Raw genomic sequence first — 19,306 nt, 5'->3', positions numbered from 1 at the left:
AAGGGCGAGGCCTGTGTTGGAAGCAGAGATCACGCCATCCCTAAATGAAGTGCACCATGCTACTCCTTTCTCTTCTCCCTCAGCCTTCAAAGCAAGAGGCCACATGGACTAATGAGTAGCTGCTGCCAAAACCTTGACAGTAACTTTAAAGTTGATTAGTAGCTCACAGTGACATATAATTGTCACATACATACCTCGGTTGATCCTCATAGCAATTCTAATTCAATAATTAAGAAAGTTACTATTATTCCCACTTTACAACTTCAGTATCCGCCCTAAAGTAACCACCGTATAGAGAGTAGCAGCAGGATAGGCATCAGATCCTCTAACTGCTGCTCCTCTCCATTATCTGGTCTGCTTGTAAGGTTTACTCTTACGGGCTGAATTTTAAGAGAAGCAACTACAAACCTAATGTCAGGCAGTTCCATGTATCTTTAAATTCTGAGCTGGAGAGAAATAATAAAGATATATGTTTTTAATTATATGCAGCTTGTTCCAAACAATACTTCTTCCCACAACAACATGCCTTTTTGGGGACCTGAAATTAATCAGACAATGTTCTAGAATGATGTCACTCTTGACAACTCAAAACGGCATTATGTGTCTCTAAAGAATCAGAAGTATTAGATAATTGAGTTACTTAGTCATACTTTTGTCTGCCAGTCAACTGTTCTCAGTTTTCTTTTTTCCTTTTTGGGACATAGGCTAACAGATTTCTTCGACTGAAACAAGCAGCTGAATTTTACTTGATGCAGATTGTTGAAATCCATACTTTTGTGGGCATTGCCAGCTTCAATAGCAAAGGACAGATCAGAGCACAGTTACACCAAATTAACAATGATGATGACCGCAAGCTGCTAGTTTCGTATCTGCCTATCACTACATCAGCTGAAGCAGAAACCAGCATCTGCTCAGGGCTTAAGAAAGGATTTGAGGTACGGTGGAATATCCTAAAACTTGATCACCATCAATATCCTTTCCTTCACTTTCCTTATAGCTGAGATTCCTAACGAGGGAAAATCTGCTGCAGTGTGATCACAGCGGAGAGCAGTGTGGATCATCGTTCAAGTCAGGAACCATACAACAGTCACTGTTGTACTCTACTTAGCAAAATACTTGGCATGTAGTAGTTGCTTAATAAATGCTTATCAAAGAAATTAGTATATAAATGAACACAATGGCCAACACCAAGGGACTTAAATGCCACCTGAACAATGTCTTAACTATCCGTGTTTATTCTGGGACATCTCAGTTTTGGTCACAGTTAACCTGGGATTTTCTAGTCAAAATCAATGTGTCTGGTTCCTCTCTATAGTCATACTACACCTCAAGTGTATGAGAATCAATTAAGGTCAGAGGTATATTTTAGGAATGACAGTTTGTCTAAATAAGCATCTGAGATAAGCTTATATCCCTGTGTTGATAGCATCTGATAGCAAGCAAGCATAAATTGTGGCTGTCACTGTGTATGAGCAAGTGGCTCTCAACCTAGGCTGTCCCTGGAACCCTCTGAATAAGAAAATACTTAGAGGTTGGGGGTGTTTAGCAGTGGTAGAGCACACACTTGGCCATGCTTAAGGCTCTGGGTTCAATCTCCAGCACTAAAACAACAACAAAACTGATGCCTGGGTCTCATGTTCAAGTATTCTGATTTCACTGACCTAGGATTTCCTCATCTACTCTGTCGTGTATCCAAGGTCAAGAACAACTGCTCTAAGCCCTCTCATTAGTCACTCACTAGACTTTGAGGCAAGGCTGCCTTATGATAACGTACCCCATTGTCACTGTGATGGATACCTACGAGCACATCAAGGCAATTCAAACAGGAAAGGTCCCCAAGCACAAGCAAACTGGCAGTGGCATGGAGGGTGACAAGCGCTGTGATGGGGAGAGACGAGGACTGAATTGGGAGAGGGCTTGGAGTGTAAGGAGCTACAGAGGACCGCAAAGAGGCATCCCAGGGCATTTAGAATGAAAGTGAATTCTTGCATTCAGTAAGAAAATCTGAACTACATTTGCTTTCCAATGACTGGTACTTGTGTTCAGGTGGTTGAAAAGCTGAATGGAAAAGCTTCTGGCTCTGTGATGATATTAGTGACCAGCGGCGCTGACCAACACATCAGCAACTGCTTGCCCACCGTGCTCAGCAGTGGTGCAACCATTCATTCCATTGCCATGGGGTCCTCTGAGGCCGAAAAAGTGGAGGAATTAGCACATCGTACAGGTAACAGTTTCTAAAAACTTACCTTTGAGAGCATTTCTTTAGAGCTGCATATTTAAAAGCACAACTTGGAAACTCAGAGTATATGGCTTAATTTAACAAATTGGAAAGGTTTTCTTAAAAGCATAAAAATCGTGACTAAAAATCATGATTACAATTACTAAATTATTAAAATCATTACTAAAATCAGCCATTCAAAATTTTGCTAATTTTGTTATAGTCAATTAAAATGGGTATTTTACCATTGAAATTAGGATGTGTTAAATTATATTTTAAAACAGTGATTTCAGAATATAAATGTAAATATAGAGCAATATAAGTAGATAGAAATCAGCTTAAATCATGTGGGAACTACCTTGCTCCCAAAGTTATTTAATAAACATTCACTGAGTTCTTATGTAGTGGGCAGAGAACAGGCTGCTTACCACGTGGCTATATAGGATGTCGGGGCATCGCTCGTGCTTCCCTAAAATTAACACCCTGATGCAAAAATGTTTATCTGAAAAGGTGTAACACTTTATTTTTTGTTTTGCTTTACCCATTGTTAATAGCTAGTGATCCACTCATGTATTTCAGGTGGCTTAAAGTTCTATGTACCAGATAAATCAAATGCTAACATGATTGATGCTTTCAGTAGAATTTCTTCGGGTACCGGAGACATCTTTCAGCAAACAATTCAGGTCAGTATTTCCTCAGCGTTACATCTACAGTTTGGCAGGAAAAGGGGGAGGAAGCAAGGGAAACTAAGGAATTGCGCTGTTTTATTCACTTTATTTGAATCTGAGTTCTTGGTGTCCTGAATGCTAGGCTTTGTTTCTACCTGACGCCTTTATTTTTGAGTTCTAGGAGGTATTTTCTGTAATTAGCATACCAGTTCAGTTTTTCAAGGTATGTGAGAGCACTTTTTCTTTGTGGCTCTAAATGCAGATAAATGAGGGAGTAGGGTGGAAACAGGTCCAGAAGAAAAATAAGAAACTATGTATTTGATTCCATAACTTTCCATCAATCAGACTATATTTTACTTCTGCATCTAAAGTGAAGCTACTCACTTTAATAAGGGGTATTAACTAGTTCATTAAATTCTAAAAATTTCTAAGTATCTCTTTACCGGCAATTTTATTGATTTTGGTCACACACACAAAAAAACTTGCTCTAATCAAGCCATTCTTACAAGGGCCAATTTTTTTCTAAGTACTTTAAAGATATTTTAAACAAATTTGAATAGTGTTTCAAGAATTTTTCACCTGTAGTTTCCTCACAGATGGTGAGTGAACTTGCCAAGTTAATAACTTAATGTAAACAACTCCCTATTGTTAGAAAATATTTACAATGAAGGTTATATATACACAGCAAAGGCAATAACCAGTGTTCTGTCGTTAGAAGTAAAAATAGAAAAGAAAAGAAAAAAATCCTCCCATCAAAGAATAGCCCTGGACTAGATGGCTTCATTATTTCACTACTGAGATCTTTCAAACTTGTACCAAGAACTAATATCATTTCTGCTTTTATAATTCCAAAAGAACTTGAAGAGGATGGACTTCTTCCCAACACATTCTATGAGGCCAGTATTACCCCAATATCAGAATCAGACAAGGACATAACGAAGAAAACAGAGCTGTGGATCAGTATCTTTAATGAACATAAACCCAAAACTCCTTACCAAATTACTAGCAAACAAAATCCAACATCAAATTAAAAAAGAGTATTCAAACTGGGGATAGTGGTACACACCTGTGCCCATAATTCCAGCGTTCAGAGGGCTGGGGCAGGAGGATTGTTGTGAGTTTGAGACCAGCCTGGGCTACAAAGTGAGTGCAAGGCAAACCTGAACTGCATAGCACAACCCTGTTGCAAAAGAATGAAAAAAAATTATTCACCATGATCAAATGGGACTCATCTCAAAGATATAAAGAGCACTTCAATATACATAAATCAATAAGCGTGACATAATACACCACCATAAATAATAACAAACCTTATAATCATATGAATAAATGCAGAAAAGGCACTTTATAAAATTTAATATCTTTCATGATAAAAGATTAGATATAGAATGACCAAGTCTCAAATAATAAAGGTCATATGTAACAATAGCAAGAGCAATACCAAGCATCATACCGAATAGGGGAAAGCTGACATTTTTTTCCTCTGAGATGTGGAATGAGACAAATTTGCTCACTTTCACCATTTTTTATTCAACATTGTACTAGAGGTAGCAGGTGGAGCAGTCAGGCAAGAAAAATATACTAAGAGCATCTAAATTGGAAAAGAAGTCAAATTGTCACTGCTTGCAGAAAACATGATCTTACATGTAGAAAATGCCCAAACCCACCAAAACTACTAGAATTAATGAGTGAATTTAGCAAAGTTACATGATAGAACAATGAATGTGCAAAAATCAATATCATTGGTATATATTACTAATGAATTTTTAAACTAGAAGTCAAGAAAGCTATTCCATTTATAATAGCCATAAGTATTTTTATACAGGGATAAATTTATCACAGATGAAAGATTTCTGTAATGAAAACCAAAATGTTGATGAGAGAAACAGAAAAAGCTGGAAAATATGGAAAGCCATCCTGTGTTCCTGGGTGAGAAGAATCAATGTTGTCAAATGTCCTTACTACCCAAGGCAGCTTAGAGAGCTAATGAAACCCATGTCCAGCCCCTCGGCAGCCCAGGGTCCGGCACAGAGTGTGGTACAGAGTTCACAGCCAAAAGACACTTGTTAAATTGTTAAACAGATAATCTACAATACCTTTGGTGCCATCTGTCAGTATAACTTCATATGGTGTCTAGGTTTGAGCAATTGTACTGTGTTCCTAATGTGTTTAACAATTATAAAATTTTGAAGTTATTTGCAGAATTGTACCCACTGTAAATACATAGCAATTAAATGCAAGGTGTCTGGCTAGCCCAGTTAGGTTTTATATTAGCTACATTTTATCTCAGTTCTACCAGATAAGTTTTATATTAGTTCCACCTTTTTGGTGCATGACTCAGGGCAAATTATTTCTCTATATTTCTGACTTTTCATCTGATAGAGGAGGATAGCAATAGTATTTATTGCAGAAGATTTTCATGAAGATCAAGTGAAGCATTTAATATGATGTCAGGCATATGTACACACCTTGCACATGTCACACACACGTGTGTACCCAAATTCATACACAGGTCATTGTGAATGACTAAAAATTTGTTTAAATATACCAAAACTTACTTTTATATTTCTTATTAAAATCTGTAAAGTATCTGGATATATTATGTGCAAGTTAAAACAATTTAAACACATTCACAAATGAAGCTTTTAAAATTATATTTTATGGGGCTGGGGATTTAGCTCAGCAGCATAAGCGCCTGCCTTGCAAGCAGGCAGTCCTGAGTTCGGTCCCCGGTACCGATAAAAAGGAAAAAGACAAAAAAATTATATTTTATAACATATTATAATTGCCTTTGATTTGATAGATAACAGCTAAATTATTCTTCATGAAGAATAAATGACAACTGCATTAACTATAACAAAATATCTTTATAACTACTTGCATAACATATAATAATTTATGATACATGTCAGACTTAAATGGTTTCTATTTTTGTTTGTGATAAACAAAAACAGGGAATGACTAGAACATTTCACGTTTATATTTCTTTAACAGCTTGAAAGTATGAGTGAAAATGTCAAACCTCACCATCAACTGAAAAACACTGTAACTGTGGATAACAGTGTGGGAAATGATACTATTTTCCTAGTCACGTGGCAGATCAGTGATCCTCCTGAGATTGTGTTAGTGGATCCTACTGGAAAAAAATACTACACAAATAATTTTACCACTAGTCTAGCTTCTCGCACAGCTAGCCTTTGCATTCCAGGAACTGCCAAGGTAGGTGTTTGTTGTTTATTATGACAACATTTGACTAAGTATATAACTTTCGGTTGAATACAATTAAATGCATTATGGAAAGAAAATTTCGTTCTACATATGAAGGTTTTGAATTTATGAAAACACCTTGTGCGTGCTAAAAATCTAAGGGGAGCAAATAGACTATGTATAAAACCTTACTGGGCTTCTCATGTCAACAACAGAAATTAATGTTTTCAGTAGTTCCACAAATAATTTCTGCAGGTTAGATTTTTCTTTATATAATCCATACATATGTATATGCTTAGAAAAAAATCTGTATCTAGAATTTATAAGACAAGCAATATAATATATAGGTTTTTGAGTACCATTTTTAATGTGGAGGTTCCTGTTACACAGCTGTTACTAATGTTAAAATTCCAAAACAAGATTGGGTAGAGAGAAGATCTAAATGCTTGTATCAGATGTCACTGGAAAATGAGGACTCACATGAATCCTACCAAAAAAGTCTTGGCTGGGTGTAATAGCACCCTGAGTCTCACCTGGACACCTCGCTTTCCTCTCTTGGTTCCGCTGTTACTGCTGGGATTTAATAAGGAGCAGCAGCAGGAATCAGGAAAAAAGAAAATCTATATAACTTAATTACAAGGAGATGCTTTGATGCACTGAAACCTTAGTCCTATTTTTTTTTCACACTATGTTTTGTAGATTTCTTCTAGGTATTCTAGGAAGGCGAGAGAGTGGTATGTAGCAGTATTTCTTTTTTTAATAAAAAGAAAAGGTTTATTTGAAGATGAGGGAAAGGGAAAAAGAGAGAGAGGACAGCAGCTACTCTAGGAATAATCAAAAGTTAAATACTCATGGATTTCTTGTCTGTAGCTCCTTTTATTGCGATCAGTATTTCTATAAATTACACCACACAGACATTGTTCAATCCTGACCTATTGAAAATAGTACATCTTTTCTTGATCCTTACGAGTTTGGTTTTTTGGTTGTTTGAGATTTCCTGGACTAGGGGTTTGGGGGAATGGAGGGAAAGAAGACTGTTATTGTCCCTAGTTTGGTATACCTGCACAAATTGTAACAGTTCACTTAATTTGCTATGATTTTCTCAGTTTTGGAAAGAAATGAAAGCATTTATCATCTTTTCGAGTAAAGGGCCCCAGATTAATATTTGCAAAGAACTTTGGTCCGGATGCTGTTATGTGCTAAAAGTGTGAATCAAGATGTATCCTCCCAGCTCAAAATAAACCCACATTATAATTCCCTGAAGTTAACAGTAACAGTGGTTTGTTAGCCATCCTTTAACCAATGTTACTTTTCACAACATCCTTTTACAGTACCTTGAAAAGTACATCAACAAAACAAAACCATAAGGCCTTAGATAAGTGCTTTAAAATTAAGAGCTCATTTTTTGTCTTCATTTTTTACAAAGCAAAAAGTGTTTATCTTTCAGCCTGGGCACTGGGCCTACTCCCTGAACAATACCCACCATTCTCCTCGAGCCCTGACGGTGACAGTAGCCTCCCGCGCCTCTAGCTCTGCTGTGCCCCCAGCCACTGTGGAAGTCTTTGTGGAAAAAGACAGCGTCCATTTTCCTGATCCTGTGACAATTTATGCAAATGTGAGAAGAGGGTTTTATCCCATTCTTAATGCCACTGTCACTGCTATAATTGAGCCAGGGTCTGGAGATCCTGTTATGCTGAAACTCTTTGATGACGGAGCAGGTAACAAGAAAGAATGGTGTTTTTGTATGTTCTTAAGAGCTGTCCTGTAGTGATGAGGCTGTATCCACGTTAAGCTCATCTGCAAAATTCTTTCAGTTCTTTTTCTTATTCAATCATATCATACTCTCAAATTCTCGTGGAATTACTGACATGCTGAGTAGGTACAGCTAGGTTGGGGAAAGATAGTACCACTGAGGTTCCCCAGAGTGCCTGTGCCAGAGCAAAAGTATGAGAGGAAACTACCTGACAGCTAGGTCTTAGCTTCCACATGGCCAGTGAAACTGGCCACTGCCACTTCATGGGGTCACATAGAAACAGGGTTATGGATCCTTTTGACATGTCCATTATCTTCTCAGAGTGACCAGCTTTATTCACTGCAGCAATCAGACCTGACAACTAAAAAGAGCAAGTGGAAACCAAGAAAGGAAATGCAGTGATGGTTAACCCCTATTTTCCTTTTGGACCCAGTTGTGAAGAAAAATGGCAAATTGAACTTATGCCTCACAAGATAATTCTACATCAGTGGAGGCAAGCCTATGGCATATTGTGTTTTTCTTTTAAGACAAAAGATGTTAATGTATGAATTTTTTTTCCTCTCTCAACTCAAACCTTAGTACTCAGGTTTAATTGCATTGTGAGCACTTTGCAATGAATAAGTGGGTTTTAGGTTGCAGTTTGGACACTGGGTCTAAAATGTTCGCCATCACTGCCCTAGATTATTCTTTGTCAAGTAACCAGGTTGATGAGAGAACACAGCCCATGTCTAGCCCAGAGCCGGTGCCTTTGATGTGTGTGATTTTGTCCTAAAGAGACCTGAGCAGAAAGCTAGTGGGCTGGGAAAACAAAGTAAATCAAAAAACTACTACAAAGCTCTCATTCTGCACAGTGGCTTCGAAGTCCCTTTGGTATGCAGGGCGGGAAGCAGAGTATCAGGCTAAGCAGACAGTAGCTGTTGGACTGTTTCTGATTAGCATTTTTTTTGGCTTTTAAAAACAAACTCATTTGTCATTCCACTTCTTTAGTTTCCTGTTCTATTCTTTCCTAGGCTAAATTCTCAGAATGATAATGATCCATAAAATCTGCATTGGCACCCTCAAATTACCTATCTTTGCTCTGTTATTTCAAAGTTAGTTTTTTTCAAGATTCTTGGTTTGGCAGTCCAGCACGGCAATCATCTATGACATTTATGAACACAAGTCTATTCAGAGGACTTAACTCAGTGCCATAGAGAGATATCAGAGAAGTCTTATTTGCCTATTGAAATGAATCCAAATGGACTGCCATGTTCTGATTGTTTATGCATGACCAACCCTACCTTTCTTTTTCTTTTTAATATGGTCCAAAAATGCACTTTGGAGAATATTTCTCCCTTGCTTCAGCCTGTGAGCTGGCCTGGAGAACAGATCATGTGGTCTTAAGGAAAATCAAGTGACTGAACTCAATAGGCTCTTACATTTCTTCCCTGGAAATATTTCTTTGTTTGTTATCTAAATTTATAGACTAATAAAAGAAACAATGGAAAATATTTCTTAGTCACTGAAGTGCAAATTTAGTTTTTCCCCTTAACACTTAACACATGTGTACAGATTGTAGGTAGTATTTATCTGCTAAGAAAAATTAAGGAACAATAATAAAATTTATACACATAAAACGCTTTATAATTTACTTTCTCATGCACAATCTCAGTCACTAGAACAACCCAATGAGGTAATTTATCCTTGTTTTAAGGATGGTAAAACAGAGGCTCAGACATTTAGCTTCAAGGCTACTAAGTGGTAAATTCAGATCATAAAACTAAGTTTCCCAGCTACCAAGCCAATTTTGTTTCACCATTTCCTTCCGCCTCCATGATTAAAAGAGGTGGCAGAGATGACTGTGATATAGAGTGTTTCCTTTGCATAAAGATAAACTGACTTAGTCACTACTAAATACTAAGATTTGATTTCCTTCCAATAGACCAACATGTTTTCTAAGTCTACCCTGATGGTATATTTAGCACTTATTTTTTAAAATATGCTCCCACTTTTCTTGTGTTAAGGAGCTTGCTACTGAAATGGGGAAAGGGAGTTTAATATACTTTGAAAATGATGATACATAGATACATTGAGGCTGGGTGTGTAGTGTGAGAACTAATCTGACCTCTGGGATAGGCCAAATTGCTTCCCCAGTGAAGTCACCTGCATTTTAAAGGGGATGTAAGCTGCATTTGGGCTAAGATAGATATCCCAGTCACACTGGAGTCGAGGTCTTTCTGTTACTTAGCTGTGGACTTGGCTTAGAATTGAGCTCCCTGAGAATCAATCTAAAAAGCAGGGCATTTGTCAGATATTGAGAGTACCTCTTGCAGCAAGGCCGAGTGGGTCCAACCAAACCCTGCCCAACTCTAGGGCTCCAAGCCCCTTAGAACTAAGGACAGTTCCTTTAATGAGGAAATTAATTCCATACTATTTTATTAGCTAGTGAACTTTTTTGGCAGAGGCTTTTAAGCAAATGGCTTCAGGACATTCATAAACCCTTGAAATCGTATGAAAATGTGAACATATGCTTATATACTTATATCTTGAGGATAAAGCTTTTACTTAAAAAGAGCCTATGACCATAAATAAGCTTTAGAATGGGCTTCTTTGAAAAGTTAGCACTATTTTCAGTGAGATATTTAAAAATGATTCAAAGGGTTGTATTATAACATATTCACCTTTAGAGAATAGTTTTTCAGAGTTTAAAAACATCACAGGAGGAAATTATAGAGCTATTGCATTTTCAGTCATCCATTATACCCATGGTACATATACTAAAACCGAAACAATAAGGGGTGGATGGATAATATTTTAATAGCTTTTAAGACATTAGCAATCAACTATGATAGCAAGCTTTGACACTGAGTTTTTGTCTTCATACGCAGGTGCCGATGTTATTAAAAATGATGGAATTTACTCGAGGTATTTTTTCTCCTTTGCTGTAAATGGTAGATATAGCTTGAAAGTGTATGTCAGTCGCTCTGCCAGCATAAGCACCCTAGTCCACTCTATCGCAGGAAGTCATGCTATGTATGTACCAGGTTATATAACAAATGGTAAGAATCATCAGCACTGTTAACTTGCGATGTTATTTCATATATATAATCTCTGATGTGTATGTGTGTGTGTGTGTGTACAAGAGAGAGAGGGAGGAGAAAGAGAAAGAGGGAGGAGAAAGAGAGAGAGCATAATAGATGAAATTTTCAAAACTCTACTTAAAAACCATAATTCACTGGCCACCTTATCAGCCCTCATTTATCTCAAACAATGGGTAATTGCCTGAGATAACTCTTACCCTCATTTTAGTAATTGTTTTGACCTCTTTCTTGTGACTGTTTTTTTTTTAATTTTATTTAAAAGGAAAAAAGAGAAAAACACAAAACAAAACAGAGCGGTGTAAGGGTACAAGTAATACAGAACTAAAAAAAAAAAAAAAAACAGTAAGAAATCACCAGTTAATAGATTATATATTATCATCTTAGAAATAGTTGCTCAAATCACAGTATCAAAGAATACAAAGTGGACATTCAAACAGTGAGACTGCAAACAGTTGTGTTCAATGATCCAACCAAAAACATTAATATGGTCAGCTATTTAACACCCCTAAACACACTTGCTGTTGTATCCTTTAGAGCTCTTTTTTTCCCTCTCTTTTTACAACAAAATTTACACATTTTGGGTTTTATTACTCCTTAGTTCTTAATACTTTTTTTTTTTTGGAAGAGAATAAAGTCAAATATGGCAAAACAAAGCTGTCAGTCAAAACCAAGGATAGACATAGCACATGATGTAAAACAGAGTACAAGGTTATCAACAATGGTTATCAACAGTGTCTCTTGTTTCCTTAAAAAGAATTGTCTATCTCATTGGATATTATAAAGTTGAACAAAACAGTAGAGAACAAGACCAATAAAACTTAAGCATTGTAAACATTACAGGACTTCCAAAGGAGACAATAGTCAAACCAGAATGGGCATCTTAGTGAATCTTATTGCCTTCAAAGTAGTTGCCTATACCCTCAAACTTGATACTATCATACAGAACGGAACAGAGTCTAATCAGTCAAAACAAGATCGTGGGAGTATTACAGGATCTTGTGACTGTTTTAACAGAATTACTACTGGATATATTACTGACATTTCTAAGTGCCAGCTCCTATATTTCCTCTGTAGTTAGGCAAGAGAAAGAAGCAAAATTTTGCCAGCAGAGGAAAGAAGGAAGCAAATGCCTCAAATAATCTACTCAGGAAGTGAGCTCCTGAATAAATATGAGCGTGGATATTAGAGATAACTTTGTGATTCCTGCAAATGCTCTGTTTTCCTTCAAGATAAAAAGTACCAGATGAATAGAAGATAAATATGTCTTTAATTTTGAACAGCGTTATTCTAGTTCCTCATAGACAGTAGTTAGAACATCACAGACAATGTATCATGCTGTTGTCTCTCTAAAACAGTCTCAAAAACCATTTTTTAGCATTTTAATGATGATGAGTATTATTCGTGTATTTCATCAGTTAAAACCAGTCATCTGGACTATTTCATCACATAATTCTATATCTTTGTGTATTATTTGTGCTTCTCCCTAGAAGCTAATCAGGGTGCTATAGCAGATTTGCATTTTCTGGTGTGTTTTATGTTACCTAGTAGACAATTGACTCTCACTTATAATTATAATAATTTGGATTTCTTCCAAACCAATGTAAATTAATTTGCAAGATAACATGGTTTTATTGAGGAACTAGAATAACGCTGTTTAAAATTAAAGACATGTTTATCTTCTATTCATCTGGTACTTTTTATCTTGAAGGAAAACAGAGCATTTGCAGGAATCACAAAGTTATCTCTAAGATAACATGGTTTTATTGGATACATATGATGTTATATCTAGATAAAATGCTTTGTTTCTAAATAGGTGTTCCTTTTTATCTATGCATAACATTTTTGAAGGCCTACTAGGTGACAAGTTAGAACTTAACATACCAAGTGGAAGACCTGATTGTCATCAAGGAGCTTGTAATTCACCTACTCAAATGATTAAAACCTTAAAGCATGCAAATATCAGTACCTAGCATGCACGGAGATTAAAAATGTTCAACTGTGGTTGTGTCTGTGTATATAATAGAAGCACTCATAGCACAGAAAGGAAAAAGGGCTCCTCTGACGTGCCTGCTGTTCACAGCATTCACTTTGAGAGCTTATTTTCAAGTGATAACCTTGAGCACACACTTCTCTAAAAAAACAGGAGCTGCTGTATTTGCACACCAGCAACTCCAGACAGAGCAGCACCTGACCTTCCTCTCCTCCTGCAAGGCCACTATCTGCTGGATGTGCTCTGGATCCAGGGAGAGCTTGAGGGCTCCCCCTTATCTATCCCGTGTCTACTGTCCTCTCTGAGTGGCATTCAGGTGCATTCCCATCTTACAAATTGGTCACCTTCCTGCTCCCACCTCTCTATTTCTATCCCAGTCCCCCAAACTAGCCCAAACCTGACAACTGTGCTTTTTCACCTCCTGTTTGTTATTCCAGTCCCTGGAATCTGACTTCTACCCAATCGGTCCATTGGAACTTCTCTGCCCTGATTGCCAATGGCCACCCTGTTGCTAAATCCAAAGCAAATGTGTCAGTCTTCATTTTTCCTGACCTCAGCAGTATTACAAGGAGACTACTTATTCTCTAGTTTCTATGACACTGCAGTCACCTGGTGGTCTCTTAGTCTCTGGAATATTTTGTCGGTCTCTTTTTCTGGCTCATTCTTTCCTACCAGGCCTCTAAACATTGAAATTCTCAGAGCTTGGTCCTACCCTTTTTAGTCTACTGGCTAAAGCCAAACAACCTGAGGCTAAGCTACATGACTTTGATCAAGCTTTTGTGTCTGTTCCATCTTTTATTCAAATGGTGGTAATAACTCCACCCCACTCATAGCATTGCTGAGAAAATAAAATATTTGATATGCATAAATTTCTTTTAAAAGTGTCTGGCACATAATCACTCAATAAATACTGCTTATCATTATAATAAAAATATTATTAGGTAATCTCGTTAATCTACATGGCTTTAATAATGTCTACATACCTGTAATCTCTGTCTTCAAATTCATCATCAACTTTTGCTGACTTTTTCTCCAAGATGCCTCTTGCCACCTCTCACTGCGATCAACTGTCCCAAGCTGCTTCCTTCTGTCATCTGGTCTGCTGGGCGGCTCTCTAAGATGCCCCCTTGCTTCCTGAGGTCCTTCATGAACTTCTCTCTTCTGCTCCTCTCAAACTACTTCCCTCCCCTCCCTCTTCTCTGTCCTCTCCACCCCTCACTTACCTTCTTTCCCTTCCTTCCTCGTTTGTGTTCTTGCTTGCTCATTTTATCACTTTATTTCTTGGTGTGTGTGTGTGTGTGTGTGTGTGTGTGTGTGCTGGGGATGAAATTTAGGACCTAAGGCATGCTAGGGAAGCGCTCTGAACACAAATCAGGTGCACAAGCTTAAATATCACAATTGAAACTGGAAAACAGATCTTGTGCTAATAGGCAGGGGACTAAAAAGGGGGGACATAAACAGAACTAAGATGTCTCATGTACAGGTACAAGCTACCCACAAAGAATATAATCATTCTATATTACAAATATGTTCTAATAAAAATAAGACCAAAGCAAACAAAAACTCTTTTGCTCCTCAGAGTTTGCACACCAACTGTTCCCATTGCCTGAAATATTCTTCCCTCCACAGTTTACCTGGCTGATTTCTCAACCTTTAGGAGACCATTAAATGTGACTCTCTTGATTTTACTCTAAATTATGTATTTGAGCTATTTTCTTTCATAATACCACTATTTGTCAATGTATGTTACTAATACAATTGATATTACTATAAGTTCTATGAGCAATTGTCTTGTTTTCTTCTGTAATTACTGGCATAGCATATGTACTTAATAAGTACTTACAGAATGAATGGATGGATGAATGAATGAATTACTGAATAAACTAAGGTACTCTAAACAGGTAACTTTTGAAAAAGGTTTTCAAGAGTCTCTTGATAATTTCTCAGAAACAAGCTATTCAGGAGATTTGTCATTTGTCTATTTTTGTCTTTTGGGTCAAGGTAACATTCAGATGAATGCTCCAAAGAAGTCAGCACACAGAAGTGAAGAAGAGCAAAAGTGTGGCTTTAACAGAGTAAGCTCAGGGGGCTCCTTTTCAGTGCAAGGAGTTCCAGAGGGCTCCCATGCTGACATCTTCCCACCATGCAAAATTATTGACCTGGAAGCTGTAAAAGTGGAAGAGGAGGTGACTCTATCTTGGACAGCACCTGGAGAAGACTTTGATCAGGGTCAGGGTAGGTTTGCTGGCTTCTGTATCTAATTTTCCACAAGACAACATTTCTGAAAACTATGTCAGGAGTTAGTGGAGTGAAAATAGCTTTGGGATTTAGAACTGAAAACGTGGCAGAGGACTGTCGTGAAAAGCTCTGTGTGGCTCATACTGCTTTAAATCCTGGATCCCAGGAACGAGGGTGAGTCAGATGCCCTAGGAGTAGAGGACAGGGTAAGCTCACCCCAGTCACAGAAATCCTGATTGGAGACATGCACACCACACAGCTTAATTATCTATTCAGCAAAAGGGAAGTCTGTTCTTATATAGTCTATGTTTCCAAATACTTACAATGACGACATTTCTTAAGATTTACTAGCAAATATTTACTCATACATTTACAAGTCAGATTTGGACACATATTTCCCACAACTAATACAAACCTTGGTGCACTCTCTTCTCCTGCTCTAGCCATGACTTTTGTGATAAAAGCTGAGAGAAGTTGACTAATCCAGGACTTTATTGCCCTTTCTTTGTGGCCATTGATGGGAAACCTAATTCTACTTTTCCTTCTGTAAGACATGTGCTGACTTTTAAGGTTCCATTTACTTCTTTTTTTTTTCTTCCAGATTTTTACCCAATTATCACAACAGTTTTTCTTAAGAAGTTTTTATTTCCTACTATTGATTTGAATTCCAATTCTATTTTCTGAATTTGGTCTACTTCTTAATACATACATATGTACTAGGCAGTAGCATTTTAGCTGTGAAGGTATTATTCTATTTTTGTACCTAGTAGCATTAGTCTCTTTGCACTGCTATATTTTAGACTTTATATCACTATTTTGTTATTCATTTTCCATATAAACTTTACAAAAAGCTTTACTAGTCAAAGTAAAAACTGAAGGCATTTTTAATAAATAACACATAAAATTTTCATGATAATCATAAAGACATTATTATATCTTGCCTTCAAAAAAAATAAGTCCTCTTGCTCAACTTTTAGTATGACTTTTTATGTAGTGTTTTAAAGTTTGACTCATTTATTTTTCTTGTTATGTTATTCCTAGATATTTTAACTTTTTTGTTGCTGTTCTGTCATTACTAATAAACTAGAAAACTTACTTAAGATGACTTAACCTTCCCATTTATGTTTTTAATTTCAGCTACAAGTTATGAAATAAGGATAAGTATAAGCCTACAGAATATTCAAGATGATTTTAACAATGCCATTTTGGTGAATACATCAAAGCTACATCCTAAGCAGGCTGGCTCCAAAGAGATATTTAAATTCTCACCCAGATTTTTTGCAAATGGACTTGAACCTCAATCTGAAAGAGAAATACAAGAAAACCACAGAATTTATGTGGCCATCAGAGCAATGGATAGGAACTCTTTAAAGTCTGCTGTATCTAACATAGTTCAGGTATCTCTGCCCAGTCCTCCAAAATCTGCTTCTGTACCTGGCAGAGATCATCTCATATTGAAAGGAGTTTTAACAGCAATGAGTTTGATAGGAATCATTTGCCTTGTGATAACTGTAACACATTATATTTTAAACAAGAAAAAGTGTAGTCATGAGAGACAATGGGACAAAATTGCTATGAACAAATGTACAGAGTACCTTCCTTCTTAGGTTTAAGACCCATAGCCATCAAACTTTGCAAAAACACAACAATAAATTGAAATGAAAGTCAAGTTGTATTAAAGTGTATTGAATTTTTGTACAATATGGATCATAGTTTTTTATATTAATACTTATTTTTGGAGAAGAAGTTAGAAAAAAGACCGTTATGAAAAAATAATAAAGATTATTCTTCAAAGTAATGTCTTTAAAGGCAAAGGCAATGACAAAGTTGAATCAGGGTCAAGAGAAACTTACTTTATTAAGGTGGAAAAGTATCTCCGAGAAGAGGAAAGAGGGTTAGATTCTGAACCGTGCAGTATAACTGTCTATTTAATGCAACTGTTTAGTTACTTTGATTAACTTTTTATTTGTCCTTATCTGTGCAGAACAGGTTGCTTGTTTATGGTGAATGATCAAGCTACATTTTTTACATGAGGCGCCAACTGTAAAATTCTTTATCTCTTGTCATTTGGTTAAATGTACTATGGGTCAAATCTCACCACTAATATTCAAAGAAATCTTTTTGAAGAGTAAGAGGAAACCTTAAAATGTGGTTATTATCCTTGTCCCTTCATACCAGTTTTGTAACAAAGATTTATTAAATTTATTGTTTGTAAATTTCTACTTCCATCAAAGCAGTTTTCAAAGTTATTGCCCTGGGGTTACTGGATGAAAATGGCTTTCCTTCGCATAAGGCTTTAAGAATGAAAGACAGAGTTGTGAGCTTATTTTAATAAGTATGTAGACAATACAGTTTTACTCAGTTAAGTGAAAGAAGAGGTCAGAGGGAGAGACTCATCTTTAGCAATGATTATCATGTTCTTTGATTAAATAAAAGTCTAGAATCTTCTTCCATCAAAAGCAAGGGAAAGGGAAAGCAAATGCCACAAGGAAATAAAAATCATCTTCCTCTAATTTACTTGCTTGCATTTTATTAAAGATAGTTGAACAACAGAATTTGGTCTTTAAATTACAGAGCCTGAAATTTTATTGAATAAATTTAAAAACTAATATAGAAGAGATCTCAGCTTTATAACCAGGACCTGTTAAGAATGAAAATCAGACTATGTTTTGAAAGGTACATAAGGAAGTGTGGTGACCTCAAACAACAGAGAAGAAAAAGATCGAAGCCCTGAGTAGAGACTTGGTGCAGTGCTGGGGAGAAAACAAATAGTCGTTTCCCACCTAGTCTGAATCTTCACAGCTATACTACAGCCCATGACTGGCCCACCACATCTAAGACTCAGTGCTTAAATCTTGGCCCACAAGAGCTTCAAAATCCATGCAGTCCAGTTTCTAACTTGCCAGTTTGTCCCTTGTGCGTGGTCGTTTACTCATGCGAGCCTGGAATTTGTTTCTCTGTGGTTTCAAACGTGGCTGGTAAAATACCAAGAGAAGGCTGTGGTCAGTTTCAAGTCCTCAAATATTTTCCCTATTTTACAGACAGGAAGATGAAAAGTGAGTAACTCAAAGTTTTGTGTTGATGAAAGGCAGATTTACATAGAAGAAGAGCTAGGTTCTCAGACTTCCCTTTACACTGCCTGCCTGAGAGGAAGAGGAAAGATGCTGGGGATTGTGCTTGGGAGTACTCAGCTCTTCCAAGATCAGAGAGCAGAAACACAAATCTAGCTCCAAAGGAATCTGCTTCTTTTTGTGTGTATTTTGCTCTTTAGCTCTTTTTCCATTTGGTGAATGCTGGAACAGAAGTGGACTGAAGTCTAGAAATTAGTGAAGTGTAAGAAGAGGAAAAACTATGGGATGCCAAAGATATAAAGCACACCAAACGTAACAAGGTAGAAGGTGACATTAAGAAGGTGGTGTTTAGTGTTGTGAGGGAATGAAGGCATTAGACAAGAAAGATGTGATACGTGTGAGAAAATACAGATTTAGTCACTGGGAAGTCCCTACTGATCCTGAATAAAAAGAGAAACAGAATAATTGAGCCAAAGAGAAGGAGGAATTTTTCTCACTTCTCAATTTTGGACACCACGTGAACAATAATAGCATGGAAGATATGAGGATTGCAAGACAAGAAAGTTATCTGGGTATGAGAATACAATTCTGGGAAATGAGGGTGGGCTGAGGAGGTAGCTAATGGAGCACCTTTCTAGCATTCTCAGAGCCTTGGGTTCAATTTGTAATACTGCCATCAAAAAATAAGAAAAGGAAAGGAAAAAGGAATGAAAAATATAGGCCGATGGTATTTTATTAAAAAGCAGAATAATCATTGGTCTGCAATAGATAGAAATTTGTTCGGAAAATTGAAGAAAACATTTCTCTGGTTTTGCCCCATTCTTTTAGTGACAGTAAAGTAAGATTGAATTCCAGTGGGGAAGAGACATAAGTAGTACATAGCTTATTTTAAGGGTGATTGATACAGCTTATACAGGTTACTGTTTATGTGCACACTGTTGTCTGCCATCCAAAATCTTTGTATTTGCATTTTAATACATTAAGTTTATAGGAAAAATTTTATAATGTATATTTAAAATGTATATTTCCTACATACATTAAGTATATAGGAAAATTTTTACTTATGATTTATTTTTTAAAA

General features: G+C 36.7%; 1 protein-coding gene across 2 annotated transcripts in view; it reads left to right on the top strand.

Moving 5' to 3' along the window:
* Positions 1–16,834, top strand: part of LOC100728099 (calcium-activated chloride channel regulator 2) — a 29,749-nt gene extending 12,915 nt beyond the window's left edge. Inside the window, exons 7-14 of one of the 2 annotated variants that reach the window (XM_063257254.1) lie at positions 705–935; positions 2,047–2,224; positions 2,798–2,901; positions 5,881–6,105; positions 7,541–7,811; positions 10,714–10,884; positions 14,918–15,151; positions 16,292–16,834. In XM_063257254.1, the coding sequence (XP_063113324.1) occupies positions 705–935; positions 2,047–2,224; positions 2,798–2,901; positions 5,881–6,105; positions 7,541–7,811; positions 10,714–10,884; positions 14,918–15,151; positions 16,292–16,761 (1,884 nt within the window). In that variant the 3' untranslated portion in view covers positions 16,762–16,834. Of the gene's footprint in view, positions 1–704; positions 936–2,046; positions 2,225–2,797; positions 2,902–5,880; positions 6,106–7,540; positions 7,812–10,713; positions 10,885–14,917; positions 15,152–16,291 lie in introns of those variants that run through there. The other variant, XM_063257263.1, reaches the window with a different exon arrangement.
* The last annotated feature ends 2,472 nt before the right edge of the window (positions 16,835–19,306 follow it).

The sequence above is a fragment of the Cavia porcellus genome, unplaced genomic scaffold (genome assembly GCF_034190915.1).
Source record: "Cavia porcellus strain 051 isolate PalLab524CR breed Dunkin Hartley unplaced genomic scaffold, mCavPor4.1 scaffold_1, whole genome shotgun sequence".
NCBI classification, from domain to species: Eukaryota; Metazoa; Chordata; class Mammalia; order Rodentia; family Caviidae; genus Cavia; species Cavia porcellus.
Note: the sequence above shows the minus strand (reverse complement) of the source record. Positions and strands in the feature narration are given on the sequence as shown.